We start from the raw sequence: 21,967 nt of genomic DNA, 5'->3' as shown, positions 1-21,967 counted from the left end.
GAGCATAAATGGTTGTTTTATGTGAGCCAAACGGATTCTCTATAACAACATTTTGAAGCAGTTGCTATTGTTATTATTTCCAAAGAAAATGAGTAATTTATCCAGAGAGTGATGAGTAACTGGGTTCAAATCTTAGGTCTGCTGAGGCTAAAGCCCACAGGCCAATCCCTACCCAATATTGCTAGAAGAAATTCTATTTGGGTAGAAAAGAGCTTGTTTTCTTTTTTTTTAAATGATAAAACTAAGGAGAAAAGTTTTCAAATCCTACCACTGCCCAACAGTAAGAATGTGTAGAGCATGCAGTCCAATACCAGAGCCACTAGCTATATGCCACTACTTTTAGATTTAATTTAATTTAATTAAGAAGCTTGGTTCCTAAACACCAAACAGCCACAAGTGCTAAATAGCCACACGTGGTGAGTGGCTACTGAACTGGATAGTGCAGATTAAAACATTTCCATCATTACAGGAAGCTCTATTCAAAGCCCTGCTCAAAATTCTTAGTTTCCTGAAGATAGGAATCATTTCTTAAAATTTGTGTGTGTAATCAGGCCCAGCACAGTGCTTACGCCTAACAGATGCTCAGTTAGAAAGTACTGCATACTATCCATTCAATTAACTATGTGCCAGACTCTGGCTGAGACCTAGGAACATATTTTTAAAAAGGCCTTCGCCTAGTGGGGAGAATGAAGAAATAAAAATCACCCATAATCATACCATTTAATATCTGGATATATTTGGCCAGGTGTGGTGGCTCACGCCTATAATCCTAGCACTTTGGGAGGCTGAGGCAGGGGGCTCACTTGATGTCTGGAGTTTGAAACTAGTCTGGCCAACATGGTGAAACCCCATCTCTACTAAAAATACAAAAAAATTAGCTGGGCGTGGTGGCATACGCCTGTAATCTTAGCTACTTGGGAGGGTGAGGTGAGAGGATGGCTTAAACTGGGAAGGCAGAGGTTGCAGTGAGCCGAGGCTGCGACACTGTACTCCAGCCTGGGAGACAGAGCGAGAGACTGTCTTAAAAAAAAAAAAATTGGATATATTTCCTTCAAACGTTTTTCTATGTATGCTGATGATTTTCGCTGAACATGTAAACCACAGTCAAGACCATACTAATTTCATAACTTCATTCCATGTTTTTTTTTTTTTTTTTTTTTTTTTTTAGACGGAGTTTCGCTCTTGTTACCCAGGCTGGAGTGCAATGGCTCGATCTCTGCTCACCGCAACCTCCGCCTCCCGGGTTCAGGCAATTCTCCTGCCCCAGCCTCCTGAGTAGCTGGGATTACAGGCACGCGCCACCATGCCCAGCTAATTTTTTGTATTTTTTTTAGTAGAGACGGGGTTTCACCATGTTGACCAGGATGGTCTCGATCTCTTGACCTCGTGATCCACCCGCCTCGGCCTCCCACAGTGCTGGGATTACAGGCTTGAGCCACCGCGCCCGGCCCATTCCATGTTTTTAATGAGCCTTTCCCCCAATTCTAAAATACCCAGAACATGCAGTGCATGGACACAGCAAAATACACGATTTATAATATGCTAATTGAAAACTTTATCTACTGTTGGAAATTTACTTTCAATTTTTACATAATAATGCTGTGACATGTATCATTTATATGAACCTTTATATGTATCACTTACTATTTCCTTAGATAAAATTCCTTTAAGTAAAATTACTGGATCAGCTTTTTTTTTTTCTTTCCATTTTATTTTGGGAGTTTACTTAATATTTAAAAGCTGAGGAAAGATTAATATCACACCCTTGGCATATTGCCTACTGAAGCAGAGACTATAGGCTCAGATGCCAACAATCAATTCTTTTTTTTTTTCTTAAGCCACATGGCCATCGTTATTGGAGTACAGGTGGTATTTGGTTACATGAGTAAGTTCTTTAGCAGTCATTTGTGAGATCCTGGTGCACCCATCACAGGAGCAGTATATACTGCACCATATTTGCAGTCTTTGTCCACTGCCCACATCTCACTCTTCCCCTCAAGTCCCCAAAGTCCGCTGTATCATTCTTAGCCTTTGCGTCCTCATAGCTTAGCTCCCACATGAGAACATGCAATGTTTGGTTTTCCATTCCTGAGTTACTTCATTTAGAATAACAGTCTCCAATCTCCTGAGTGACTTCACTTACAGTAATGGTCTCCAGTCTCATCCAGGTTATTGCAAATGCTATTAATTCATTTCTTTTTATGGAGTAGTATTCCATCATAAATATATACACACACATATATACACACTGTGATATATACATATCACAGTTTCTTTATCCACTAGATTGATGGGCATCTGGGTTGGTTCCACGATTTTGCAATTGTGAACTGTGCTGCTATAAACATGTGTGTGCAAGTATTTTTTCCTAAAAATGACTTCTTTTCCTCTGAGTAGATACCCAGTAGTGGGACTGCTGGGTCAAATGGTAGTTCTTTCAGTTCTTTAAAGAATCTCCACACTGTTTTCCATAGCAGCTGTACTAGTTTATACTCCCACCAGCAGTGTGGAAGTGTTCTCTGATTGCTGCATCCATACCAGTATCTGTTTTTTTGGGTTTTTTTGAGAGGGAGTCTTGCTCTTGTTGCCCAGGTTGGAGTACAGCGGCACGATCTCAGCTCACTGCAACCTCTTCCTCCTGTGTTCCAGTGATTCCTACTTCAGCCTCCAGAGTAGCTGAGATTACAGGCACCTGCCACCATGCCCAGCTAATTTTTAAATTTTTAATAGGTACTGGGTTTCACCATGTTGACTTGGCTAATCTCGAACTGACCTCAGGTGATCTGCCCACCTTGGCCTCCCAAAATGCTGGGATTACAGCCGTGAGCCACCGCACCCAGCTGTTTTTTGATTCTTTGATTATGGCCAATCTTGCAGGAGTGAGGTGGTATCATATTGTGATTTTGATTTGCATTTTCCTAATCATTAGTGATGTTGAGCATTTTTTCATATGTTTACTGGCCATTTGTGTATCTTCTTTGAGAATTGTCTATTCATGTCAATAGCCCACTTTTTGATGGAATTGTTTTTCTTAACTCTGTGAAGAATGATGGTGGTATTTTGATGAGGGTTGCACTGAATTTGTAGATTGTTTTTGGCAGTATGGTCATTTTCACAATATTGATTCTACCCATCCATGAGTATGGTATGTGTTTCCATTTGTTTGTGTCATCTATGATTTCTTTCAGCAGTGCTTTGTAGTTTTAATTGTAAAGGTCTTTCAACTCCTTTGTTAGGCATATTCCTAAGTATTTTATTTTTTTTTGCAGCTATCGTATAAGGAGTTGAGTTCTTGATTTGACTCTCCACTTGGTCACTGCTGGTGCACAGAAGAGCTACTGATTTGTATATATTAATCTTGTATCTGGAGACTTTGCTCAATTGTTTTATCAGTTCTAGGAGCTTTCTGGAGGAGTCCTTAGGGTTTTCAAGGTAAACAATCATGGTATATGCAAACAGGGACAGTTTGACTTCCTCTTTACTGATTTGGATGCCTTTATCTCTTTCTCTTGTCTGATTGTTCTGGCTAGGACTTCCAGTACTATGTTGAAGAGCAGTGGTGAGAGAGAGTGGGAATCCTTGTCTTGTTCCTGTTCAACTTCTCCCCATTCAGTATTATGTGGGCTGTAGGTTTGTCATAGATGGCTTTTATTACATTAAGATGTGTCCCTTGTATGCTGATTTTGCTGAGGGTTTTAATCATAAAGGGATGCTGGATTTTGTCGAATGCGTTTCCTGCATCTGTTGAGATGATAATGTAATTTTTGTTTGGAATTCTGTTTATGTGGTATATCACATTTATTGACTTGTGTATGTTAAACAATCCCAGCATTTCTGGTATGAAACCCACTTGGTCATGGTGGATTATCTTTTTGATATGTTGTTGGATTCAGTTAACTAGTATTGTGTTAAAGATTTTAGCATCTATGTTAATCAAGGATATCGGTCTGTAGTTTTCTTTTTTGGTTGTGTCCTTACCCAGTTTTGGTATTAGGGTGATGCTGGCTTCACAGAATGAATTAAGGGTTCCTTCTTTCTCTATTTTGTGGAATACTGTCAAGAGAGTTGGTACCAATTCTCTTTGAATGTCTGATGGAATTCTGCTGTGAATCCGTCTGCTTGTGGAATTTGGTTTTGGTAATTTTAAAATTACTGTTTTAATCTGGCTGCTTGTTATTGGTCTGTTCAGGGTATCTAATTCTTCCTGATTTAAGCAAGGAGGGTTGTATTTTTCCAGGTATTTATTCATCTTTTCTAGGTTTTCTAGTTTATGTGCAGAGTAGCCTTGAATGATCTTTTGTATTTCAGTGGTGTCAGTTGTAATATCTTCTGTTTCATTTCTCAGTCAGGTTATTTGGATTTTCTCTCTTCTTTTCTTGGTTAATCTTGCTAATGGTCTATCAATTTTATTTATCTTTTCAAACCAGCTTTTTGCTTCATTTATCTTTTGTATTTCTTTTTTTGTTTCAATTTTGTTTAGTTCTGCTCTGATCTTGGTCATTTCCTTTCTGCTAGCTTTGGGTTTGGTTTGGTCTTGTTTCTCTGGTTCCTTGAGGTGTGACCTTAGATGGTCTGTCTGTGCTCTTTTAGACTTTTTGATGTAGGTGTTTAGGGCTATGAACTTTCCTCTTAGCATCACTTTAGCTGTATTCCAGAGGTTTTGATAGGTTGTGTCTTTACTGTCATTCAGTTCAAACAATTTTTAAATTTCCATCTTGATTTCGTTTTTGACTCAATGCTCATTCAGGAGCAGGTTATTTAATTTCCATGGATTTGTGTGGTTTTGAAGGTTCTTTTTGGAGTTGATTTCCAGTTTATTCTACTGTAGTCTGAGAGAGTGCCTGATATAATTTCAGTTTTCTTAAATTTATTGAAGCTTGCTTTATGGCCTATTATATGGTCTATCTTGGAGAAAGTTCCATGAGCTGTTGAATAGAATGTGTATTCTGCAGTTGTTGGATGAAATGTTCTGTTTATATCTGTTAAGTCCATTTGTTCCAAGGTACAGTTTAAATCCATTGTTTCTTTGCTGACTTTCTGTCTTGATAACCTGTCTAGAGCTGTCAGTGGAGTAATGAAGTCCCCCACTATTATTGTGTTGCTATCTCATTTCTTAGGTATATTAATAATTGTTTTACAAACTTGGGAGCTCCAGTGTTAGGTGTATATATGTTTAGCATTGTGATATTTTCCTGTCTGACAAGGCCTTTTACCATTATATAATGTCCTTCTTTGTCTCTTTTAACCAGTTACTTTTTAAAATTTTTTTGCCTTTTTAAAAAAATTGTACTTTAGGTTCTGGGGTACATGTGCAGATCATGCAGGACTGTTGCACAGGTACACACATGGCAAGGTGGTTTGCTGCCTCCATTCCCCTGTCACCTATATCTGGCATTTCTCCCCATGTTATCCCTCCCCAACCTCTCCACCCCCTGCTCTCCCTCACCTAGCACCCCCCAATAGACCCCAGTCAGTGTGTGACACTCCCCTCCCTGTGTCCATGTGTTCTCATTGTTCAACACCCGCCTATGAGTGAGAATATGCGGTGTTTGATTTTCTGTTTTGTGTCAGTTTGCTGAGAAAGATTAACTGCTATTACTTTCAAGTTTGTTTTGTCTGATATAAGAATAGCTACCCTGCTTGCTTTTGGTGTCCATTTGCACGAAATGCCTTTTTCCATCCCTGTAACTTTATGTGAATCCTTTTGTGTTAGGTGTGTCCCCTGAAGGCAGCAGATAGTTGGTGAGTTCTTATTCTGCGGTTCTGTTATCTTTTAAGTGGAGCATTTAGGCCATTTATATCCAATGCTAGTATTGAAATGTGAAGCATCATTGCATTCATCATGCTCTTTGGTGCCTGTGTACTTTTTTTCTTGTTTTTCCTTTTTAATTTTTATTTTTTTAGGTCCTGTGTGATTTATGCTTTAAAGAGATTTTGTTCTGATATGGATTTAGAGCTCTTTTTAGCAGTTCTTGTAGTGGTGGCTTGGTAATGGCAAATTCTCTCACTGTTTGTCTGAAAATGACTGTATCTTTCCTTCATTTATGATGCTTAGTTTCGCTGGATACAAAATTCTTGGCTGAAAATTGTTTTGTTTGAGGAAGCTGAAGGTAGGGCCCCAATCCCTTCCAGCTTATAGGGTTTCTGTGGAGAAATCTGCTGTTAATCTGATAGGTTCTCCTTTATAGGTTACCTGGTGCTTCTGCCTCACAGCTCTTAAGATTCTTTCCTTTGTCATAACTTTGGATAACCTGATGATGATATGTCTAGGCAAAAATCTTTTTGTGATGAATTCCCCAGGTGTTCTTTGTGCTTCTTGTATTTGCATGTCTAGGTTTCTAGCAAGGCCAGGGAAATTTTCCTCAATTATTCTCCCAAATATGTTTTCCAAGTTTTTTTTTTTTCTGACCTCTGAACTTTTTATTGGCCTCTGGCTCCCCAAAGGGTCCCCTGCTTCTGCTGGCTTAATGTCTCAGAACTTCAGTGTCGTTGGTCTCAGACACCACTTTGCCATCCACTATCCGGCGGGTGGTGGTCTTTTGGATAGTTTGCATGGAGTTGCAGCTGTACAGGGCATCACCAATTCTGAAGTCCTTGCCATCTTCCAGCAGGTGATGGTAGGTGGCAATCTCAGCCTCCAGCTTGACCTTGATGTTCAGGAGGGCCTTGTACTCCTGGGCCTGGCGCTGTCCCTCTGCCCAGGTCTGTGCCAGCTCTGACTCCAGGTGCAGCAGGATCCCATTGAGCTGCTGCACCTGCAGGGTGTAGCAGGCCTCCACCTCCCCCAGGCTGTTCTCCAAGTTGATCTCATGGAGTCCAGATCAATTTCCAAGGAGTGGACCATACTTCTCAGCTCTGTGAGCATCATCTCAGCTGCTCCAACCTCAGCGGACTGTGTGGTGACCACTGTGGTGCTCTCCACAATCTGCTGGGGCCAGTACTTGTCCAGCTCTATCTACCTCCACGGTCAACCCAGAGCTAGCAATCTGGGCTTGTAGGCCAGTATTTACAAAGACCTTAGCCCTCAGGTCCTTGATGGTCCTGAATAATGGCCCCAGTCTCTGACCTGGGGTCCCTTCTTCTCCAGATGCTCCAGGATTTTGCTCTCCAGCTTCTAGTTCTCAGTCTCCAGGCTCCTCAATCTGTCCAGGTAGGAGGCCAGGCAGTCATTCAGGCTTTGTATGGTCTCCTTTTTGTTCTGGATGCCTCCCATTCCTGCCAGAGTCCCAGCCATCCTTGCAGCCAGGCTTCTGGCCCCCACGCCACCCCAGAAGCTGGTACAGCGAGACACGGAGATGCAGGAACCAGAGCCCCTGGCGCCTGCACAGACGCTGTCTGCGCTGCTGACTGGCCTGGCACTGTAGCTGGGCACTTGGATGGGAGCCCATGGACCGGTAGCTGGTGGAGAAGGTGAAGCGAGTAGTGAAGCTCATGCTGTCCAGGGAGGAGAGTGAGAGGACAGGACTCAGGCTTTACTGACAACCTTTTCAAGCTTTTAGAATTGTCTTCTTCCTCAGGAACACTGATTGTTCTTCGGTTTGGTTGTTTAACATAATCCCAAACTTACTGGAGGCTTTGTACGTATTTTCTTATTCTTTTTTCTTTGTCTTTGTTGGGTTGGGTTAATTTGAAGACCTTGTCTTTGAGCTCTGAATTTCTTTCTTCTACTTTTTCATTTCTATTTCTAAGACTTTCCAGAGCATTTCACATTTCTAAAAGCATGTCCAAAGTGTACAGAATTTTTGATTGTTTTTTGCTTTAAGCTATTTCCTTGAATATTTCTCCCTTCACTTCTTGTATCGTTTTTTGAATTTCCTTGTACTGGGCTTTGCCTTTCTCTGGTTCCTTCCTTATTAGCTTAATAACTAACCTCCTGAATTCAGTTAAATCAGGGATTTCTTCTTGGTTTGGATCCACTGCTGGTGAACTAGTGTACTTTCTGGAAGGTGCTGACGAGCTTTGTTCTGATGAGGGTTGGTTTTCTGGTTCCTTTTCACTTGGGTAGGCTCTGTCGGAGGGAAGGTCAAGGGTTGAAGGCTGTTGTTCAGATTGTTTTGTCCCACGAGGTGTTCCCTTGATGTAGTACTCTCCCCCTTTTCCTGTGGATGTGGCTTCCTGTGAGCTGAACTGGGGTGATTGTTCTCTCCCTCCTGGGTCTAGCCACCCAGCAGAGTCTACCCAGCTCTGAGTTGGTACTGGGGGTTTCTGCATAGAGTCTCTCCATCGTGGATACCAGCACCTATTCAGGTGGAGGTGGAAGAGGGTACAATGGACTCCATGAAAGTTCTTAGCTTTGGAGGTTTTTATGCTCTATTTTTGTGCTGTCTGGCTCCTGCCAGGAGATGGTGCTTTCCAGAAAGCATCAGCTATGTGGAGAAGAACCAGCAGTGGGTGGGGCTCCAGATCTCCCAAGATTATATGTCCTTTGTCTTCTGCTATTAGGGTGGGTAGGGAAGGACCATCAGGTAGGGGTGAGGCTAAGTGTGTCAGAGCTCAGACTCTCCCTGGTGGGTCTTGCTGTAGTTGCTTTGGGGAATGGGAGTGAGAATCCCAGGTCACAGGAGTTGTGTACCTAGGAGGATTATGGCTGCCTGCTGAGTCATGCAGGTTGTCAGGGAAGTGGGGGAAAGTTGGCAGTTATTGGCCTCACCCAGCTTTCACAAAAACTGAAGGGCTAATCTCACTCTCACTGTGTTCCATGCAATGGCCCATGCAACAGTCTGTTTCCAGGCCAAGAACGAGTAGGGCTTGAAAACTTGTTTGAGGCTTTCTACCTCCCAGAGTATTTGGGGTGTCTCCCGGGTCCTGCAGGTGCAGTCTGTTTCCTTCACATGGTCTATGGGTCCTTTCAGGATTGCTGGTTTGTTCTTGAAGTCAGCCTGGAGCTACAATTCACAATCTGGGTCAACTTTTTAAGTCCTTTAACATAGATTACCACAGTGTCCAGAAAGGCTGTTCCATTTTCTAACTCATGAGATTTCCCACTTAAGGGTCTTGCCAGCACTATAAAAACAACACACAGACCTATATAAAGATAACCAAAAAGATTAAATTTATATTTCTTTTTTTTTTTAAATTTATTTAAAGACAGGGTTTCACCATGTTGGTCAGGCTGGTCTTGAACTCCTGGCCTCAGGTGATCCGCCCACCTTGGCCTCCAAAGTGTTTGGATTACAGGCGTGAGCCACCATGCCCAGCCTTAAATTTATATTTCTGTAATTATCGGTGAGAATTCCCATTTTCATTTATTATTAGTAATTTGCATTTCTTTTCTTGGAAATGGTCCATTCCTTTTTTTCCACTTATTTATGCAGAAGGGGAAGGCATGTCCTCTTGATAAAATATCTTTTAAAATTAAGGACATAGGCCCTTGCTCATATTTAACACAAATATTTTTCAGTTTCTATTTTGCCTTTAATATTATATTTTTAAAATAAATTCAGGTTTTATTTTTCCTATGATTTCTTTCCTTGCTTTCATCAGATTAACAGACGTAAACATCAGATATAATTTCATCTGTATTTACTTTTTAAGTTTTTTTTTTTTGACAGAGTCTTGCTCTGTTGCCTAGGCTAGAGCGCAGTGGCGTGATCTCAGCTCACTGCAGCCTCAGCCTCCTGGGCTCAAGCAATCCTCCCTACCTGAACCCCGAAGTAGCTGGGACTACAGGTGTGCACCAACACACCTGGCGAATTTTTACAGTTTTTTAGTAGAGAAGGGGTTTCACTATGTTGGCCATGCTGGTCTCGAACTTCTGACCTCAGGTGATCCACCCACTTCAGCCTCCCAAAGTGCTAGATTTACAGGCATGAGCCACTGCACCGGGTTAATCTGTATTTACTTCTAATACTTTCATATATATAGTGTGTCTGTATAGCTATATATAGTTTGCACATATATGTACGTACACACACACACACACACACACACACACACAGTAGGGCTTGAAAACTTGTCCGAGGCTTTCTACCTCCATATATATGTGTGTGTGCGTGTGTGTGTGTGTGTGTGTACATATATATGTACACATATATATGGTATGAGGTATTGATTCAACTACTTTCTCTAAATATTCAAATGATTATCACAGTATCATTTATTGTGCAATCCATATTGTCTCTACTGATTTGAAATATGACCTTTTACCATGTATAAATTCTTAAATTTATGTAAATGTGTTTCGGGGCTTTACATTTTATACCATTTGTGAACTAATTTTGTGTGCAGTTTAATTATTATTGCCTCAGAACACACTTTAAAATGTGATATATATTTCCATTACTTCTTTTTAAAAAGCACTTTTAAAATATTAACTATTCTGTATTTGTTTTTCCCTCCAGTAGCACTATAGAATTATTTTCAGTTAAAAAATATGCTGGCATTTGGTTACATAAACATATCATATTATTTGATGAAAACTGAAAAACTGTATACTTCATTCCCTCCCAGAAATATGGTGATTCATTTCACATATGTCAGTGAAGTTCTATAGTTTTCTTCATATAGATTCTGAACTGCTCTTATTAAAAATATTCCAAGTCATATATATTTTTGGTTGCTATTGTGAATGAGATCTTTTCTCACTTTTTTTGTTTCCCAACAATTCCAGTACTTTTCAGTATACATCTTTCTGAAATACATATTTCCTTGTGTTTTTTGCATGCAGGGTAGTGCCACAACCTATAGGAGAAATAGAGCTCAATATAAATCTTGTACTTAGAGAGCTTACATGCCATGCTAATGTTGAAAGAAAGGCTTGTACATGTACCTCCAATTTTTTCTGATATTTTTCACATTCCAATTGACACTGTGTGAGATTTCTTGCCGTTTCCTCTTGTAGAAGTTGAACACGCTCACTTTCAAAAGATTTTAACTTAATTTGATGGAGAAATTCTGTTACTTTGCTTTCGGTACTAAGCTGTAGTTCTCTGTACCTGCAAGAAGCAGAATGGTTATGCCACTCTAAAGAAAGCACTCTTAGTGACTTATATAAACATAAACTTCTACATTTTCTACTCCCCCATATTTGTGCAGTTAGTAATTTATATTTATTCAGCAAAGCTTTTATAAATAATTTAGATAGGTATATGTATGAAAATATGTAACTCCAGTGAAAATATCAATTCACTTTCACCATTCTACCCTTATTTTCATTCCTTCCACTCCAAAATATTTCCTGTTATTTTGTACATTTAAAATAAAAAATGGCAAGAGCGAATTTCAGTTATACTGTTTAGAATGATTTAATTTCTATACTTTTCATAGGCCTTCTTAAATCTATGGCATTGTTCCTAAGCTTACTATTTCATCCTAAGTCTAAATAATATCAGATGGAGAAGAAAGTCATGAAATATGAACATTAAACTACATATTCATGAAACACATGTAAAATAAACTTAGTAAATATACATATATCTTGATACTACAAGAAAAAAAAGTAATGTGTAAACTGTGAAGATAAATACAGACCTACAAGTAGGCTATTACAACTGAGATAAGAAACATTCTCTTCATTCCACAGGTATAACTAATAATAAAAAACATTTCCACTTAACATATAAATCACCACCTATTATAAATTAGAAAGTACTTAAGGTTGACTGTATTCTAACAGAAAGCAAAATACAGGCACACTATGTCTTTTCAGGGAGCTATTATGAACCCAGTATAATGCTAGAGATTATTAAAATTCATTTATTCAAATATTTATTGAGCTAGTCAGTATGCTAGGTAATGCATATACATTGGTAGATAAAATATTGCTTTCTAGAAGAAGTTTTCTGGGGAAAACTGGTAAATAAACATGAAAATTCAATGGAGTATGGTTCAATAGGGTAATCCCTAGGTTCAAGTTCAATGGGAACATATATGAAGGAGACCTAACTCGGTTTGTGTAGCGTGTGTGTGTGTGTGTAAGGCAGGAGGAGTTAAGGGGTGGGAAGTGTTCTAGGGAGAAGAAACGTGAGATATGTGCAGGGCAGGGAAGCAGAGAGCATAGTCTGTTTTATCTATGGTATCTCTCATTTAATCCTTACGACGGACCTGCTAGGTATTTTGCAGATGAAGAACCTGAGGCTCAGAGAGGTCAAATAATTTTTTTAACAGGAACACACTGCTAGTACATTTCAGGTTGTGTCTCAAGTCCAGTTTTATATTACACTTCACAGCAATAGTCTTTCTGCTATTACATAATATTCTTAGCTGGCATTTCTGAGGCAAGATAAACTTTGAAATGCTTTTTAAAGGCTATTTCACTCCTGTAAGTGAAAATAACATTCAAAATATAATCAGAGAAGATGGGCATTAAATATACACCATGGGCTACTTCACGTCTGGCACTCTCATATTCAGATTGGTGGAAGTGCCATACAATGCACATTTCACATGAATATACAGTGAAGCTTTAAAGTGAATCTCAGTTATGTCAGTTTTTGTGATTAACTTTTTTGGAAAATCCTGGCATTAATTACGTAAAACTCTTTACAATTTTATTAAAAAATTCTTTTTTGTATAGAAAAGCAAACCTGATAAATTTTTTTTTGAGACATAATTCATAGCCCATAAAATTCACTCTTTTAAAGTGCACAAATCTGTGGTTTTTAGCTTATTTACAAAATTGCACATCATTATCTAATTAAAAACATTTTAATTACCTTAAAAAATCCCCATGTCCATTAGTCACCACCCATTCTCCTCTTCATCCAGGCCTGACAACCACTGATCTACTTTTCGTCTCTAAAAGTTTGCTTACTCTGAACATTTAATACAAATGCAATCATATATGTGGCCTTCTGATGTTTTCAAGGTTCACTCATGCTGTAGCATGAATCAACGTTTCATTCCTTTTTATGACTGAATAATATTCAATTGTATAACTATATCACATTTTGCTTATCCATCATCAGTTGATGGACGTTTGGGTTGTTTCTGATTTTGGGCTATGATGAATAATGCTACCATAAACATTTATGTACAAGTTTTTGTGTAAACATAAATTCATTTCTCTCGGTTATATACCTAGAAACAGAATTGCTATGTCATATGTCACTCTATTTTTAACTTTCTGAGAAACTGTCAAACTTTTTTTTTTTTTTTTTTTTTTGAGACAGAGTTTTGCTCTTGTTGCCCAGGCTGGAGTATAATGGTGCAATCTCAGCTCACCACAAAGTCCATCTCCTAGGTTTAAGCGATTCTCCTGCCTCAGCCTCCCGAATAGCTGGGATTACAGGCATGTGCCACCACGCCTGGCTAACTTTTGTATTATTATTATTTTTTTTTGTAGAGACAGGGTTTCTTCATGTTGGTCAGGCTGGTCTTGAACTCCTGACCTCAGGTGATCGACCTGCCTCGGCCTCCCAAAGTTCTGGGATTACAGGTGTGAGCCACCACGCCCGGCCAAAACTGCCAAACATGTTTCCAACATGGTTGCACCATTTTACATTCCCATCAGCAATAATGAGGGTGCCAATCTCTCCACATTCTTAACAACATTTACCATTGTCTGCCACACATTGATTATGCATCCTAGTGTGTGTGAAGTGGTAAAAAAATACCTTTTACTAAAAACAATTTATTAATTTGAGACAAGTGTTTTATAAACATAAATGCATTAAATGTGTGAAATCAATCCTTTGTGAGACTAGGACACATGTAGACCCCATTATAAAATAAATTCTATTCCTTGACATGTACAGGTAAAAAAAAAAGCTAAAAAAAATTCTGGGTAATTTAGAATGATATTAATCTTTAAGATGATTTATTTTAAAAAGATTAAACTGCAAATTTTGCCTTTTATGAATTCAGGACGTTGTTGCTTCGGATATCAATGCCAACTACAAATAGGTAATTAAAGACTTAGTTTTTAGCATCACATGTTTTTATTCATTACATGGTACCTGAAAATTATTTTTTCTTTATATTGAAAAGTTAAACAGTAAACAATATTTAGAGGGTACAGAAAATTTAATAGAAGTTAAACAATAATAAACCATTTGGTGATAATGAGAATTACCTCATAGAAATCTGAATATAGTAAGTTTCATAAATTGAAGCTTCATAAAAATAATTCTAAAGGACTAGTCTATTCCCATGTTGTTTACATAATTGAAAGAATCTGCCTCAAATTAGTACGACTGTGTAATTATTTTAATTTGTTAAACTGAACTCTGAAAAAGTTGAACAAATATAGCTACAAAAGTACCTCCAGCAGTGAGGAACTAATGATGCCCAGAAGCTAGTTTCGGGTAACTCCCACTTAACTTGTTTTGCTAATATAACCCGGCACATTTTACTTTGTTGACTCAGACTTCTCATCTCATACTCTCAATCTGAACATCTTAATTGAGGTAAGTCAGTATTATTCATACATTAACAATTTCATGTTTGATATTCTAATTTATTAGCACAGTAACCTTAAGAGGTCAAATTTTCCACACACAATCTCCACCTATCCTCACAACCATCTCATCCCCAGGCCCAAAATTTGGCTCCATTTGTCTTTATGCTGCATTTGTAACTGGGTTTTTAGTTTTCATAAGAGCCATCAATATATCACATACTACTTTAAAAATAACAGAAAGGACTAGAACTAACAGTTTTCTTTAAAGGAATAGACACTGCAACAGCAATTCTGGGGTTAGAAGTACAGGGAGAAAAAAAAAAGTTAAAAGGTGAAAATTAGCTATTATACAGGGAGCTACAAAGAAAGTAACCCATAAGAAGTGCTCTCAGGCTAGGATGAATTAAACTCCCAATAGCAGGACATGTTCTGTGATGCTGAGAAGTAACCATAGGAGAGACATCAATGTTACACTCCTGTCTCAGGGTTAGAAAAACTTATTTGGTAATAAAAGCACTGGATAAAACATCAGATAACAGGTTTTCATAACAAAATTTATATTGGCAGTCTTTACATATAGACTACAAGGGAAGTTTTACTTGTTACACTCTGTTATATTAAGCCATACATGAATACGGTTTATTCCCAACTCTTATTAACAAGGCCATCATTCAGTAATAGTAATAAGGTGAAAAACCTGTATTTAACCCATTTAACCACTTATTTAATTTCATTTCTTTATTTTGATGAGAAACAACTGATCTTTGAATTCTGTCCATAAAATGTTCATGGCTTGTACTACATTAAAAACGTTGAACCCAGCTATCAAATCTCATTTGGTAAACAGGCATTCTAAGGCAGAATACCTAAAAAGTATTAAAACTCAGTGGTGAGGTTCAGGTAATCAATCACCAGGGCCAGAATATGGTACTTGCTTTAAGAAATTTAACTGGTCTAGGTTGAAAGTAAGACAGTGAAACAGTCGAGGAAAAGCATTTACCTCGACTGTTTCAAAAGTGGCGGGACAACTGTATGCAGATAAAGAGATCAGGGGAAGTAAGGCCATGCCCCAAGGTAGACTGGCAAAAGAAGTTAAAGCAAAGTCAGAAGGTCCCCAGTACTGGTAAAGGTTCAGGGAAGGATTTTTAGTGTTAAGTCATTAGGTAAATTAAAAACAAAGTACTAAAAGATACTTTCAACTTCTTGTTAAAATATGAAGAGATGGATCAGTAGAGAGAATATCGTGGCTTGAAAGAATACACAGAAGTAGGTAGAGTCACAGGTAGACCACTGAGTACTTTGTATGAGCAGGAAAATTTAATTGTAAATTTCTCAAGCAAGTGAGGCAGAAGTTGATAAACTTTCTACACTTGAAAGGAGTTCTGTGAAACAAAGATGGGCCTGAATCTCCAGATAGGAAGTCTTTGGTAGATTCAGCTGTAAGAAATTGGAGTTGATAAGGACAGAAGCTGACACTTCTAGTCAACTGAGAATTCAATCTTGCTCACAAAGATAAGCTGTTTATATCTTCATAAATTTCCTTCTTCTCTGCACAGGTAAAAATTTTCAAATTTATTTTCAATTCTAGAAATAATTTATCAAATCCACTTTGAGGATAAAAACTCCAAACATTACAAATAAAGATGACAGATTTTTTTTTGGTATTTTTTTGTAGAGACAGCGTCTTACTATGTTGCTCAGGCTGGTCTTGAAATCCTGGGCTTGAGCCATCCTCCTATCTCAGCCTCCCAAAGTTGTGGGATTACAGGCATGGGTCACTGCACGCAGCCCAGACCTCTATCACTACTTTCAATTCCATTTCTCCTTTGAGTGATAATCACTGTTTTTAGTTTTCTGTGTATCTTTCTAAAAGGTCTTTTTTTAAAACATGCATGTATACCACATATGAATTGATATATCAGTTTTCTTTTTCTTAAACAAGTGACATCATATCATACATATTATTATCTGTAACTTCCTTTTCTCATGTAGGCTGTCTTGGGATCCAATTTTTCCATGTCTATACCTCATTCTTTTCATTTGCTATATAATAGACCACAAATGTGGATATAACCATTTAATCAATTCTAAACTGATTAAAATTTGGATTGTTTCAAAATGCTTCAAAGCACTATACACAGTGCTTCAAAGATCATCCTAAGAATTGCCTCCCATGCACAATGAAATGTCTAAGAAAGATACCAGGAAGTGAAATTGTTGGGTCAAAAGATTTGAAATTTTGAATACACACATTTTCCCTCCCAAATGGCTACATCAATTTAAAATGCAACCGTAAGTATGTGAAATGTGGTTTTTCCATATCTTCACCAATATTTGATATTATTCTCTATGTTTGCTATGCATACTACGTATGAATTACACTTTCATATAGAATTTGCTATCCTTTACCCAATATTCTAACTTAAAAATCTTGTTATTAAACCTCCTTCAAAAATATTTTCAGTTGGCCTCGTAATTTTCCATTCTCAACAATTCTTTCATTGTTAAATAGGTAACCTCTCCCCAACTTCTCACCCATTGTTCACAACAAACAGTATACCCAGTTTATTCATCCACCAAATGCAATGGGATTTACTCTGAATAATGGTTGAATTTCCAGAAACAAAACTCATATTTGAAGGAAGAAGACTGTTAAAAGTTATTCTGGCCGGGCGCAGTGGCTCACGCCTGTAATCCCAGCACCTTGGGAGGCCGAGATGGGTGGATCACGAGGTCAGGAGTTCAAGACCAGCCTGGCCAAGATGGTGAAACCTCATCTCTATTATTAAAAAAAAAAATAAATTTTTTTTAAAGTTATTCCAAGGACTGTGCTAAAAATAACTGAACTGAGCAATACCAACACTATCAGAAAAAGCATATAGGTTTCTACTATCCAGACTTTGGTGGAGGGTATTACTTGTGTCCATATATTCTGATGTTTTTAAAAATAAAAACTTGACTCATTATATACACATTTAGACATGAATCATGGATATATCTAAAATCACACAAGGACATGTAGAGTTACATAAAAAGAAAGGAAGTGTACATCTTGAAGAAATAATATCCCATGCCGGTAAAGATATCTGAGAAAACAGAAGTGAGAGGAGAAAATTCGTTGTTTTTACATTACATGGTTCAACTTAAAATTAATTTTACTGAAGGCAACTCAAAAATTTTTTTATACGAGAAATTTAAAAAATAAAATAAGCACTTTCTATTGAAATAATTTTGGCTTAGATATATCTTTTACTTCTCACAACAAAGTGTTTTTAGTTAAACAGAGATGAAGTATTACTACACAAGTGTATAGTATAGGGTATAGGTCTTTGTTTGGTTAGTTATTTTTTATATCCTGAAAACATTTAAAAGATCTCAGAATACAAAAATAAGCACCCTTACCATATTATACCCAATCTATAACTTCTAATATTTTTACTTTAAGAAAACAAAAAGTATATGAGTTTTACGTATTTCAAAAACTATAAAACTATATTCACACACATATATTTATTTTTATTTTTTTGAGATGGAGTCTTGCTCTGTAGCCCAGGCTGGAGTTCAGTGGCACGATCTCAGTTCACTGCAACCTCTGCCTCCTGGGTCCCAGTTCAAGCAATTCTCCTACCTCAGCCTCCCAAGTAGCTGGGATTACAGGCACGAGCCACCATGCCCAGCTAATTTTTGTATTTTTTGGTAGAGGCGGGGTTTCACCATGTTGGCCAGTCTAGTCTTGAACTCCTGACCTCGTGATCTGCCTGACTCAGCCTCCCAAAGTGTTGGGATTACAGGCATGAGCCACCGCATCTGGCCACACATATATATTTATATCATAACTTACAGAGAATATATCTGAAATTACTTTCTTTTCATGTTGTTAAAATACAAAATATTATCTTAGAGATTTTACTTTTGTCAATTACTGCTACCTACTGTTCTACCAATTGTTTTCTTTGCTTTTTAGTTATCTGTATATTTAAAAATTTTAAACATATACCTAGATACTAAACCACAATTATCTTCAATGAAAATAAGGGGAACAATTACATTAGTTTAAAAATGTACACATAAAATTATAGTGCCCAGAGATGTCCAGTGAGTTTGGAAATAAAAAAAGGAAAAACTATAGAGAAAGAGAGTTCTAGTAACTCAGGTGTCTCCCTTTCAACTGTGAAATTTTCCAAATTGAAAAGCAAGAAGGTAGGGACAACTTACAAAGCCAACATAATTGTGGCAACAATGATTACTAAGGAACACGAGAGAGGAATTTAAAAGGAGTTTGGGTATTTGCCCAAATGTTTCTGCCATTTAGATGGCTTCTTCAACCAGTTCACTTCTCAGCTGCAATACTACATCTGTCATTTTTGGCTTACAAGCTAATTCTTAAATTAATGTGAGAGGTCTTTTTTTTGCTGAGTTAAAAACGCTGAGTATGTTTGACAACTGTACCACGGATTTATAAGAATTTCAAGCATGCATCTGGAGTAATTCAATGCATCTATCATATCATGATCAAATAAAATATGTAATGTCATTAATAAACAACATGTAGTAACATTTAGCCATCTTATAAAGGCAAAAAATAGGTACTACAGGTATGTGAAGAGTACTTAACTGAAACAAATGTAAGGAAAGGACTGCTGCCATAAAATAAGGCATGCACGAGATAACATTAGAGTAAAACATTTAATAACAGTGTTTGATTGGGTCTGTTTTTCCTTTTGTGTCAAGACGACAACAAGCACTTAAAATTAAGCTTGAAATATCCTCTCAACCAAGAGTATTTATTATATTAGTGTTTCATAGCACTAAAAACTTAATTTCATGCTGCTTTTAATGTATACCTCATTGTTGGTCTACATTAAAGAAAAAAATTCAGAGCATATAAACTGAATCTTAAAAAGTCATTAGAAAAAGCACTTTTGGAGGGATGCTTTTATGAAGAATAGTGTAAAGTATTAATAGTAACAAGATGGAGACTAATCATGCTTTTGCCCTATTTTTCCATAATATATAGCTCAGGAAAAGAAATGAATTTACTATGGTTAATATACATATTGTAAAAGGCAAAAAGGGATGTAAAAGTCATTTATTTAGATCAACTTCCTCATAACAGGCAAGCCCTACAAATATTAATTTACACAAACTAGTGTTCTGAAATGGGCTAAGGAATACTCCAAAAAAACTCCTGAAGAGAGCGTCCGAAGTCCTGGGTCTTTATATGTCTGGGTGGTCTGGTAGTAAAGGTGGATCATTCGCAACACTTGCACTCCAGCCTGAGTGACAGAGTGAGACTCCATCTTAAAAAAAAAAATTATTGTTTCCAGGTTTAGGTGTCAATAAAACATGAAAACAAATTACAGAGCGTGAAGAAGAGAGAAACCAAAATGATTATAGGTTAGGTATGGCCAAACTACAAGAAAGATTAAACTTTCAAAAAATACACGTTTGGATAGTGGTTAAGGTGGTAGAAGGAGACATGACAATATTCTAAAAATACTTATAAAAAAGAAATGCAAAAAAGGAGCAAAAGTAGTGTGATATGACAGGCTCTGCGTTCCGTAACAAGTTAAAATGATTACAAATTTTACAAACAATTTTAGGAATCTAAGTGTGACTCACTAGCCTACCTACAAGAATGTAATAAAGTCTATCACGAGGGCATACAAAACAGAAGAAGAAAAACGTAACATAATAAGAACTAAATCACTATTTCCCCACCTCTTATTTCTCTCATTAGACTTAATGGACTAAATAATTACGTATTAGTATTTCTGTTAAATTCTATCTTGGGATGTTCGAACAAATATATAGTAAATATAATCTTATATTAGGCACTCATAAATACATATTATGTTATATTTTTATTTTCTACAGCTGTTTATGAAATGAGAAAGTTTAAAAGTTTCAGAAAATGTCTACATACCTTGGCATCTATTTAACCATCTCTAACACTTCAGGATAAAAATGCAACAATAAAGAGCCTAATTTAATCAAAGCAACTCAGTAAGAATTAATTTGATTAAACAAACTCCAATTTTTAACATCTTACATTATTATTTTGAAGAAATGTCTTCACTCAAACATTTTTTGGGCCTTTTCTCCCTACACTTTTCTATGTCCTCCTCCTGCAGAAAGTGTTGCTCTTCCTCCCTAGGTTGGCTGAAATTTGGTGCTTTTATTATTGCTCTGTCTCTTATTCCTTTTCTCTCACTTTCTATTATAACCATGATTAAGTGGGCTGTGAGAGGCTTGGGATATTAATAAAAAGCCAGTGATGAGGGGAAGTATAGCAGGGGTTGGAGGGATTGGGGAAGGATATCATTAAGAGAAGTACTTAATGTAGATGATGGGGGGATGGATGTGGCAAATCACCATGGCCTGTGTATATCTATGTAACAATTCTGCACGATCTACTCATGTACCCCAGAACTTAAAGTATAACAATAAAAATAAATAAAAATTTTTAAAAAGCCAGTGATGAACTTTGAAGGCATTTATCATGTTAAGAGGAAACTTGAATTGGCACGATGCCTGTCAGCATGTGTAGAGACCAATATAAAGGAAAGGAGGTCTAACATTTGAGTGCTTTTATTTACTTTCATATACAGGTATAAATAGTTCATTTAATCATCTCTAAAGCTCTAATACGAAATTTAGAATTACCCTTTTAAAAAAATCTTTAATTTTTGTAGGTACATATTAAGTATATGGGGTATTCTGATAGAGGCATACAATGTGTGATAATTCCATCAGGGTAAATGAGGTATCCATTACTTCAAGGATTTATCCTTTGTGTTAAAAACAATCCAATTATATTCTTTTAGTTATTTTATTTGTTTATTTATATGTTTAATTAGAGATGGGGTTTTGCCAGTTGGCCACGCTGGTCTCAAACTCCTGACCTCAAGTGATCCACTCACCTTGGCCTCCCAAATTGCTGGGATTACAGATGTTAGCCACCACCCCTGGTCTAGTTATATTAAAATGTACAATTAGGCTGGGCATGGTGGCTCATGCTTGCAATCCTAGAAGTTTGGGAGGCTGAGGTGGGCAGATCATTTGAGGTCAGGAGTTCAAGACCAGCCTGGCCAAAATGGTGAAAGCCTGTCTCTACTAAGAATAGAAAAAATTAGCTGGTGTGGTGGCGCATGCCTACAATGCCAGCTACTTTGGAGGTTGTGGCAGAAGAATCACTTGAAACTGGGAGGCAGAGGCTGCAGTGGGCAGAGACTGTGCCACTGCACTCCAGCCTAGGCTAGAGCTACTATATGATCCAGAGAGACTCTGTGTTAAAAAAAACTTATTAAATTATTACTGACTACAGTCACCATGTTGTGCTTCCAAATAGACCTTATTCAACCTTCCTATTTTTTGTACCCATTAACCATCCCCCTTTCTCCTCAACTACCCTTCCTTGCCTCTGGTTACCATCATTCTACTTTCTATCTCTATGAGTTCAGTTGCTTTATTTTTTAACTCCCACAAAGGAGTGAGAACATATAAAGTTTGTCTTACTGTGCCTGGCTTATTTTACTTAACATAATGACCTCCAGTTCCATTCATGTGGTTGCAAATGATAGGATTTCATTTCTTTTTTTTTTTTTTTTTTTTTTTGAGACGGAGTTT

The 21,967-nt window shown here is 37.3% G+C and overlaps 1 protein-coding gene across 2 annotated transcripts in view; it reads right to left on the bottom strand.

The window, feature by feature from the left end:
* Positions 1–21,967, bottom strand: part of PIBF1 (progesterone immunomodulatory binding factor 1) — a 233,993-nt gene that overhangs the window by 109,824 nt on the left and 102,202 nt on the right. For both annotated transcript variants that reach the window (XM_017523632.2, XM_037736793.1), the window contains exon 11: positions 10,769–10,934. In XM_017523632.2, the coding sequence (XP_017379121.1) occupies positions 10,769–10,934 (166 nt within the window). The remainder of the gene's footprint in view (positions 1–10,768; positions 10,935–21,967) is intronic.

The sequence above is a fragment of the Cebus imitator genome, unplaced genomic scaffold (assembly GCF_001604975.1).
Source record: "Cebus imitator isolate Cc_AM_T3 unplaced genomic scaffold, Cebus_imitator-1.0 Scaffold29, whole genome shotgun sequence".
In the NCBI taxonomy this organism is placed as follows: Eukaryota; Metazoa; Chordata; class Mammalia; order Primates; family Cebidae; genus Cebus; species Cebus imitator.
Note: the sequence above shows the minus strand (reverse complement) of the source record. Positions and strands in the feature narration are given on the sequence as shown.